Here is a 9,877-nt window from a genome sequence, read left to right as displayed (position 1 = left end):
AATACTTATGTAAATGTGATATTTCAGTTTTACATTTTAAATACATACGCAAACATTTCTGAAAATCTGTTGTTGCTTTGTCATGATGGGGTATTGTGTGTAGATTGATGAAGGGAAAAAAATCAATGTAATCCATTATAGAATAAGCCTGTAACATAACAAAATGTGGAAAAAGTCAAGGGGTCTGAATACTTTTCGAATGCACTGTAAGTGCAATGTGCATCACATCCGTTTCCTTTCTTAAAAGACGTAGAATAAAGACTAAACATTTTTGGGGGGGGGGAATGTGTCAGTGGAGTGGCTTTGGCCTTTAGTGTTTTTCTCAATGTGCATGTTCTTTTTATGTAAGCATGCATTGATGAGGCCCTGGGTGATGTTCATTAGAACACCAAACGGGAGAAAACAGACTGAAACGGAAGGAATACCTGGACTTCAAAATGTCATTTTTGCCTTCCATTGCAAAACGTTTCCCACCGCGTGACCTAATAAACACCACCCAGGTCATGGTAAAGTGGACAGTTGTGGCTCCCTTTGGGTAGCCCAGTGATGCCTGGCCCTGCTATGGGTTGGTCAAATCATATAGTTTTTCTTGAGCACCTCCAGGTACTGCTGTGTGGCCCTGCTGACCGGGTCCTCCACCACACTGAGACCCCAACCCAGGCTAGTAGGGGAGCCCGAGGCAGAGCCCACCGGAGACATCCGGGCAGAGCCCTCAAGCTCTACTGTCGCTGTAGAGAGACGGGGAGAGAAAGAAATGCTTAAAGGTTATGAACAGTCAAAATCATGTTTTTCATGGAATTGGATGATATTTGGATGAAACCAGATCAAAGTATGAAAAATTACTGTTGCTTCTACATTTATAAAGTTTGATCATAAAGATACTGGTCCCCTCCACCATGTCAAACACTTGGATTCAGGAGTCGGGATTATAAAGGGGATAGAGTGGCATCACCCTAATGCTCGTTTTAATACACCAACGGTAACATCATATTCTATTACCCAATTTAAATAAGGATTGCCTTGTAACCAACATCGAAGGTGTGTTTTCAGAGGGGCGTGGTTTATAAAGCTACAGTGCCTTGCGAAAGTATTCGGCCCCCTTGAACTTTTCGACCTTTTGCCACATTTCAGGCTTCAAACATAAAGATATAAAACTGTAATTTTTTGTGAAGAATCAACAACAAGTGGGACACAATCATGAAGTGGAACGAAATGTATTGGATATTTCAAACTTTTTTAACAAATAAATTGAAAAATTGGCCGTGCACACTTGGACTGGTGCACTTCACAAAATAGATGACATCATGAGGGAGGAAAATTATGTAGATATATTGAAGCAACATCTCAAGACATCCGTCAGGAACTTAAAGCTTGGTCGCAAATGGCTCTTCCAAATGGACAATGACCCCAAGCATACTTCCAAAGTTGTGGCAAAATGGCTTAAGGACAACAAAGTCAAGCCCTGACCTAAAATCCTATAGAAAATTTGTGGTCAGAACTGAAAAAGCGTGTACGAGCAAGAAGGCCTACAAACCTGACTCAGTTACACCAGCTCTGTCAGGAGGAATGGGCCAAAATTCACCCAACTTATTGTGGGAAGCTTGTGGAAGGCTACCCTCAACGTTTGACCCAAGTTAAACAATTTAAAGGCAATGCTACCAAATACTAATTGACTGTATGTAAACTTCTGACCCACTGGGAATGTGATGAAAGAAATAAAAGCTGAAATAAATAATTTCCCACTATTTTGACATATCACATTCTTAAAATAAAGTGGTGATCCTAACTGACCTAAAACAGGGAATTTGTAGTAGGATTAAATGTCAGGAATTGTGAAAAACTGAGTTTAAATGTATTTGGCTAAGGTGTATGTAAACTTCCGACTTTAGCTACTCTACTGGTGCCAAAATGTTACTGCAGGGAGTCAGCAAATATAATTAAAAATGCACAATATTAATCTATGGCAAAGGTACTTAAACAGTACTGTTCAAAATTTGGACACACCTTCTCATCAAGGGTTTTTCTTTATTTTACTATTTTCTACATTGTAGAATAATAATGAAGACATCAAAACAATGAAATAACACGTATGGAGTCATGTAGAAACCAAAAAAGTGTTAAACAAATCAAAATATATTCTATATTTGAGATTCTTCGAAGTTGCCACCCTTTGCCTTGATGACATCTTCTGCACACTCTTGGCATTCTCTCAACCAGCTTCATGAGATAGTCATCTAGTGTTCCAAGATGGCGTAGGAGTCGGACGTCCGTTATTGTCGTCTTGTCCCGTTCCGTGTATACAGTGAGGGAAAATTTGATCCCTTGCTGATTATGTACGTTTGCCCACTGACAAAGAAATGATCAGTCTATAATTTTAATGGTAGGTTTATTTGAACAGTGAGAGAAAGAATAACAAAAAAATCCAGAAAAACGCATGTCAAAAATGTTATAAATTGATTTGCATTTTAATGAGGGAAATAAGTATTTAACCCCCTCTCAATCAGAAAGATTTCTGGCTCCCAGGTATCTTTTATACAGGTAACGTGCTGAGATTAGGAGCACACTCTTAAAAGGAGTGCTCCTCATCTCAGCTTGTTACCTGTATAAAAGACACCTGTCCACAGAAGCAATCAATCAATCAGATTCCAAACTCTTCCCCATGGCCAAGACCAAAGAGCTCTCCAAGGATGTCAGGGACAAGATTGTAGACCTACACAAGGCTGGAATGGGCTACAAGACCATCGCCAAGCAGCTTGGTGAGAAGGTGACAACAGTTGGTGCGATTATTCGCAAATGGAAGAAAGGCAAAAGAACTGTCAGTCTCCCTCGGCCTGGGTCTCCATGCAAGATCTCACCTCGTGGAGTTGCAATGATCATGAGAACGGTGAGGAATCAGCCCAGAACTACACGGGAGGATCATGTCAATGATCTCAAGGCAGCTGGGACCATAGTCACCAAGAAAACAATTGGTAACACACTACGCCGTGAAGGACTGAAATCCTGCAGCGCCCGCAAGGTCCCCCTTGCCAATGAACATCTGAATGATTCAGAGGACAACTGGGTGAAAGTGTTGTGGTCAGATGAGACCAAAATGGAGCTCTTTGGCAACAACTCAACTTGCCGTGTTTGGAGGAGGAGGAATGCTGCCTATGACCCCAAGAACACCATCCCCACCGTCAAACATGGAGGTGGAAACTTTATGCTCTGGGGGTGTTTTTCTGCTAAGGGGACAGGACAACTTCACCGCATCAAAGGGACGATGGACGGGGCCATGTACCGTCAAATCTTGGGTGAGAACCTCCTTCCCTCAGTCAGGGCATTGAAAATGGGTCGTGGATGGGTATTCCAGCATGACAATGACCCAAAACACACGGCCAAGGCAACAAAGGAGTGGCTCAAGAAGAAGCAGTTGCCAAACGTCAGCCTTGAAACCTTAATGACTTGGAGAAAATCTGCAAAGAGGAATGGGACAAAATCCCTCCTGAGATGTGTGCAAACCTGGTGGCCAACTACAACTACGTCTGACCTCTGTGACTGCCAACAAGGGTTTGCCACCAAGTACTAAGTCATGTTTTGCAGAGGGGTCAAATACTTGTTTCCCTCATTAAAATGCAAATCATTTTTTGACGTGTTTTTCTGGATTTTTTGTTGTTATTCTGTCTCTCACTGTTCAAATAAACCTACCATTAAAATTTTAGACTGATCATTTCTTTGTCAGTGGGCAAACGTACAAAATCAGCAGGGGATCAAATACTTTTTTTCCCTCACTGTATATCGTTTTCTTCCTAAATATTTTGCATATATTTTTAATCTCAATTTCCACCTACGGACTGAACATACAAGCTCGGAACCTTAACACCGGGTCATTGCAGCTATCTAGCTGCTATCCAAGTGGCTACTCCTGGCTAACGCCTATGTCCTGAAGTAAGCACCAGTTAGCCTGGAGCTAGCCTCAAGCTAGGCCCATCTCCCGGCTAGCCGAAGAGATTCCATCGGATAATTTTCCTGGGCTACAATACCTCTCTTGCCAATTGGTCTGGACCCCTTTACTGCCGACACGGAGCCCCGCCGATCCATCATGACTGGTCTGCCGACGTAACCGTCCGAGGGGGTTTCTACAGGCTCTTCCGTTGCAACATATCCCGCAGGCCAATCTGCTAGCCCCGGCCTGCTAGCTGTCTGAATCGGCGTGTCTCCAGCTCGCCTAGCTACTCACTGGACCCTATGATCACTCGGCTACACATGCCTCTCCCTAATGTCAATATGCCTTGTCTACTGCTGTTTTGGTTAGTGATAATTGTCTTATTTCCCTGTAAAGCCTCAATATTCCTTAGCTAGCCCTTTTGTTCCACCCCCCACACATGCGGTGATCTCACCTGGCTCTCATCGTCACTCAATGCCTAGGCTTACCTCCACTGTACTCACATCCTACCATATCCTTGTCTGTACATTATGCCTTGAATCTATTCTTCCGCGCCCAGAAACCTGCTCCTTTTACTCTCTGTTCCGAAAGCACTAGACGACCAGTTCTTATAGCCTTTAGCCGTACCCTTATCCTACTTCTCCTCTGTTCCTCTGGTGATGTAGAGGTTAACCCAGGCCCTGGAGCCCCCAGCATCACTCCCATTCCCCAGGCGCTCTCATTTGTTGACTTCCGTAACTGTAAAAGCCTTGGTTTCACGCATGTTAACCTGTTAGGGCTAGGGGGCAGTATTTGCACGGCTGGATAAAAAAAATGTACCCGATTTAATCTGGTTACTAATCCTACCCAGTAACTAGAATATGCATATACTTATTATATATGGATAGAAAACACTCTAAAGTTTCTAAAACTGTTTGAATGGTGTCTGTGAGTATAACAGAACTCATTTGGCAGGCAAAACCCTGAGACATTTTCTGACAGGAAGTGGATACCTGATGTGTTGTATTACCTTTAAACCTATCCCATTGAAAAACACAGGGGCTGAGGAATATTTTGGCACTTCCTATTGCTTCCACTAGATGTCACCAGCCTTTACAAAGTGTTTTGAGTCTTCTGGAGGGAGATCTGACCGAACAAGAGCCATGGAACGATGATGGCCCATTAGACACCTGGCGCGCTACTTCATGTTGGGTACCCTCGTTCCAATACGTTATAAAAGACTATGCATTCGTCCACCTTGAATATTATTCATGTTCTGGTTAAAAAAGGCCCTAATGATTTATGCTATACAACGTTTGACATGTTTGAACGAACGTAAATATATTTTTTCCCCTCGTTCATGACGAGAAGTCCGGCTGGCTTAGATCATGTGCTAACAAGACGGAGATTTTTGGACATAAATGATGAGCTTTTTTGAACAAAACTACATTCGTTATGGACCTGTGATACCTGGAAGTGACATCTGATGAAGAGAATCAAAGGTAATGGATTATTTACATAGTATTTTCGATTTTAGATCTCCCCAACATGACGTCTAGTCTGTATCGCAACGCGTATTTTTCTGGGCGCAGTGCTCAGATTATTGCAAAGTGTGATTTCCCAGTAAGGTTATTTCTAAATCTGGCAAGTTGATTGCGTTCAAGAGATGTAAATCTATAATTCTTTAAATGACAATATAATATTTTACCAATGTTTTCTAATTTTAATTATTTAATTTGTGGTGTTGACTTGACTGCCGGTTATTGGAGGGAAACGATTTCCTCAACATCAATGCCATAGTAAAACGCTGTTTTTGGATATAAATATGAACTTGATAGAACTAAAAATGCATGCATTGTCTAACATAATGTCCTAGGAGTGTCATCTGATGGAGATTGTAAAAGGTTAGTGCATCATTTTAGCTGGTTTTATGGTTTTGGTGACCCTGTCTTTGAATTGACAAAACATTACACACAACTCTTGTAAATGTACTGTCCTAACATACTCTAAATTTATGCTTTCGCCGTAAAACCTTTTTGAAATCGTAAAACGTGGTTAGATTAAGGAGATGTTTATCTTTCAAAGGGTGTAAAATAGTTGTATGTTTGAAAAATTTGAATTTTGACATTTATTTGGATTCAAATTTGCCGCTCTTGAAATGCACCTGCTGTTGATGGAGTGCACCACGGGTGGGACGCTAGCGTCCCACCTAGCCCATAGAGGTTAACATTAGAAGCCTCCTCCCTAAGTTTGTTTTATTCACTGTTTTAGCACACTCAGCCAACCCAGATGTCCGAGCCGTGTCTGAATCCTGGCTTAGGAAGGCCACCAAAAATCTTGACATTTCCATCCCTAACTATAACATTTTCCGTCAAGATAGAATTGCTAAAGGGGGCGGAGTTGCAATCTACTGCAGAGATAGCCTGCAGAGTTCTGTCATATTATCCAGGACTGTGCACAAACAATTAGAGCTTCTACTTTTAAACATTGGCGCTTGTTAAAGACCCCTTCAGCCCCCAGCTGTGCCCTGGACACCATATTTGAATTGATCACCCCCCCATCCATCTTCAGAGTTCGTACTGTTAGGTGACCTAAACTGGGACATGCTTAACACCCCGGACGTCCTACAATCTAAGCTAGATGCCCTCAATCTCACACAAACTATCAAGGATCCTACCAGGTACAACCCTAAATCCGTAACCATTGGCACCCTCTTAGATATCATCCTGACCAACCTGCCCTCTAAATACACCTCTGCTGTCTTCAACCAGGATCTCAGCGATCACTGCCTGTGTGCGTAATGGGTCCGTGGTCAAGCATGCCCCATTCAAAAAATGTAGAACTAAGAACAGATAAAGCCTTGACTGCCCTTGACCAGCACAAAAACATCCTGTGGCGTTTTGCATTAGCGTCGAATAGCCCCCGCGATATGCAACTTTTCAGGGAAGTCAGGAACCAATATACTCAGTGAGTAGCACTAATTCCAAAAAGTTTTGGGACACTAAATTCCATGGAGAATAAAAGCACCTCCGCCCAGCTGCCCACTGCTCTGAGGACTTATAGATTACCAGCAAACTGGATGTAGTCTATCACAGTGCCATCCGTTTTGTCACTAAAGCCTCATATACTACCCACTACTGCGACCTGTATGCTCTCGTTGGCTGGCCCTCAGTACATATTAGTCGCCAAACCCACTGGCTCCAGGTCACCTATAAGTCTTTGCTAGGTAAAGCCCCGCCTTATCTCAGCTCACCATAGCAAAACCCACCCGTTGCACGCGCTCCAGCAGGGATCATCCCCAAAGCCAACACTCCATTGGGCCGCCTTTCCTTCCAGTTCTCTGCTGCCAATGACTGGAACGAACTGCAAAAATCACTGAAGCTGGAGACTCATATCTCCCTCTCTAACTTTAAGCATCAGCTGTCAAAGCAGCTTACCGATCACTGCACCTGTACACAGCCAATCTGTAAATAGCACACCCAACTAACTCATCCCCATATGATTACTTACCCTCTTGCTCTTTTCCACCCCAGTATCTCTACTTGCACATCATCATCTGCACATCGATCACTCCAGTGTTAATGCTAAATTGTAATTCATTCGCCTCTATGGCATATTTATTGCCTTACTTTTCTACATTTGCACACACTGTACAAAGATTGTTCTATTGTGTTATTGATTGTACGTTTGTTTATGTGTAAATCTGTGTTGTTGTTTTTGTTGCACTGCCTTGCTTTATCTTGGCCAGGTCACAATTGTAAATGAGAATTGGTCTCTACTGGCCTACCTGGTTAAATAAAGATGAAATAAATATAAAATAAAAAAAATGTGGAATGCATTTCAATTGCTAAAAGTTATTTTTGTGGAATTTCTTTCCTTCTTAATGCGTTTGAGCCAATCAGATGTGTTATGACAAGGTAGGGGTGGTACACAGAAGATAGCCCTATTTGGTAAAAGACCAAGTCCATATTATGGCAAGAACAGCTCAACTAAGCAAAGAGAACGACAGTCCATCATTACTTTAGGACATGAAGGTCAGTCAATTTGGAAGGACACCAATAAGAAGAAGAGACGTGTTTCGCCCAAGAATTTTTTTATTTCACCTTTATTTAACCAGGTAGGCAAGTTGAGAACAAGTTCTCATTTACAATTGCGACCTGGCCAAGATAAAGCAAAGCAGTTCGACAACATACAAAAACAGAGTTACACATGGAGTAAAACAACATACAATCAATGATACAGTAGACAAAAATAAGACTATACACAATGTTAGCAAATGATGTGAGATAAGGGAGGTAAAGGCAAAAAAAGGCCATGATGGCAAAGTAAATAAAGTATAGCAAGTAAAACACTGGAATGGTAGAATTATAATTTGAAGAAAGTTCAAAGTTAAAATATAAATAATATGGTGCAAAGGAGCAAAATAATAAATAAAATAAATAAATACAGTAGGGGAAGAGGTAGTAGTTTAGGCTAAATTATACATGGGCTATGTACAGGTGCAATGATCTGGGAGCTGCTCTGATAGCTGGTGCTTAAAGCTAGTGAGGGAGATAAGTGTTTCCAGTTTCAGAGATTTTTGTAGTAAGTTCCAGTCATTGGCAGCAGAGAACTGGAAGGAGAGACGACCAAAGGAGGAGTTGGCCTTAGGGGTGACCAGAGAGATATACCTGCTGGAGCGCGTGCTACAGGTGGGTGCTGCTATGGTGACCAGTGAGCGGAGATAAGGGGGGACTTTATCTAGCAGGATCTTGTAGATGACCTGGAGCCAATGTGTTTGTCGACGATTATGAAGCGAAGGCCAGCCAACGAGAGCGTACAGGTCGCAGTGGTGGGTAGTATATGGGGCTTTGGTGACAAAACGGATGGCACTGTGATAGACTGCATCCAGCTTGTTGAGTAGGGTATTGGAGGCTATTTTGTAAATGACATCGCCGAAGTCGAGGATTGGTAGGATGGTCAGTTTTACGAGGGTATGTTTGGCAGCATGAGTGAAGGATGCTTTGTTGCGAAATATGAAGCCAATTCTAGATTTAACTTTGGATTGGAGATGATTGATGTGAGTCTGGAAGGAGAGTTTACAGTCTAACCAGACACCTAGGTATTTGTAGTTGTCCACAAATTCTAAGTCAGAACCGTCCAGAGAAGTGATGCTGGACAGGCGGGCAGGTGCAGGCAGCGATCGGTTGAACAGCATGCATTTAGTTTTACTTGTATTTAGGAGCAGTTGGAGACCACGGAAGGAGAGTTGTATGGCATTGAAGCTCGTCTGGAGGGTTGTTAACACAGTGTCCAAAGAAGGGCCAGAAGTATACAGAATGGTGTCGTCTGCGTAGAGGTGGATCAGAGATTCACCAGCAGCAAGAGCGACATCATTGATGTATACAGAGAAAAGAGTTGGCCCAAGAATTGAACCCTGTGGTACCCCCATAGAGACTGCCAGAGGTCCGGACAGCAGGCCCTCCGATTTGACACACTGAACGATATCAGAGAAGTAGTTGGTGAACCAGGCGACGCAATCGTTTGAGAAACCAAGGCTACTGAGTCTGCCGATGAGGATGTGGTGATTAACAGAGTCAAAAGCTTTGGCCAGGTCAATGGATACGGCAGCACAGTATTGTTTCTTATCGATGGCGGTTACGATGTCGTTTAGGACCTTGAGCGTGGCTGAGGTGCACCCATGACCAGCTCTGAAACCAGATTGCATAGCGGAGAGGGTGCGGTGGGATTCGAAATGGTCGGTAACCTGTTTGTTGACTTGGCTTTCGAAGACCTTGGAAAGGCAGGGTAGGATGGATATAGGTCTGTAGCAATTTGGGTCAAGAGTGTCACCTCCTTTGAAGAGGGGGATGACAGCAGCTGCTTTCCAATCTATGGGAATCTCAGACGACACGAAAGAGAGGTTGAACAGGCTAGTAATAGGGGTTGCAATAATTTCGGCAGATCATTTTAGAAAGAAAGGGTCCAGATCGTCAA

The 9,877-nt window shown here is 42.8% G+C and overlaps 1 protein-coding gene across 16 annotated transcripts in view; it reads right to left on the bottom strand.

The window, feature by feature from the left end:
• The window catches only part of ankrd26 (ankyrin repeat domain containing 26), a 162,850-nt gene that overhangs the window by 323 nt on the left and 152,650 nt on the right, over positions 1 to 9,877 (bottom strand). For all 16 annotated transcript variants that reach the window (XM_045688039.1, XM_045688040.1, XM_045688036.1 and 13 more), the window contains one exon: positions 1 to 728. This exon is cut by the window's left edge. In XM_045688039.1, the coding sequence (XP_045543995.1) occupies positions 720 to 728 (9 nt within the window). In that variant the 3' untranslated portion in view covers positions 1 to 719. The remainder of the gene's footprint in view (positions 729 to 9,877) is intronic.

This window comes from Salmo salar, chromosome ssa10 (assembly GCF_905237065.1).
Source record: "Salmo salar chromosome ssa10, Ssal_v3.1, whole genome shotgun sequence".
Classification (NCBI taxonomy): domain Eukaryota; kingdom Metazoa; phylum Chordata; class Actinopteri; order Salmoniformes; family Salmonidae; genus Salmo; species Salmo salar.
This window is presented reverse-complemented; position numbering and strand designations above follow the sequence as displayed.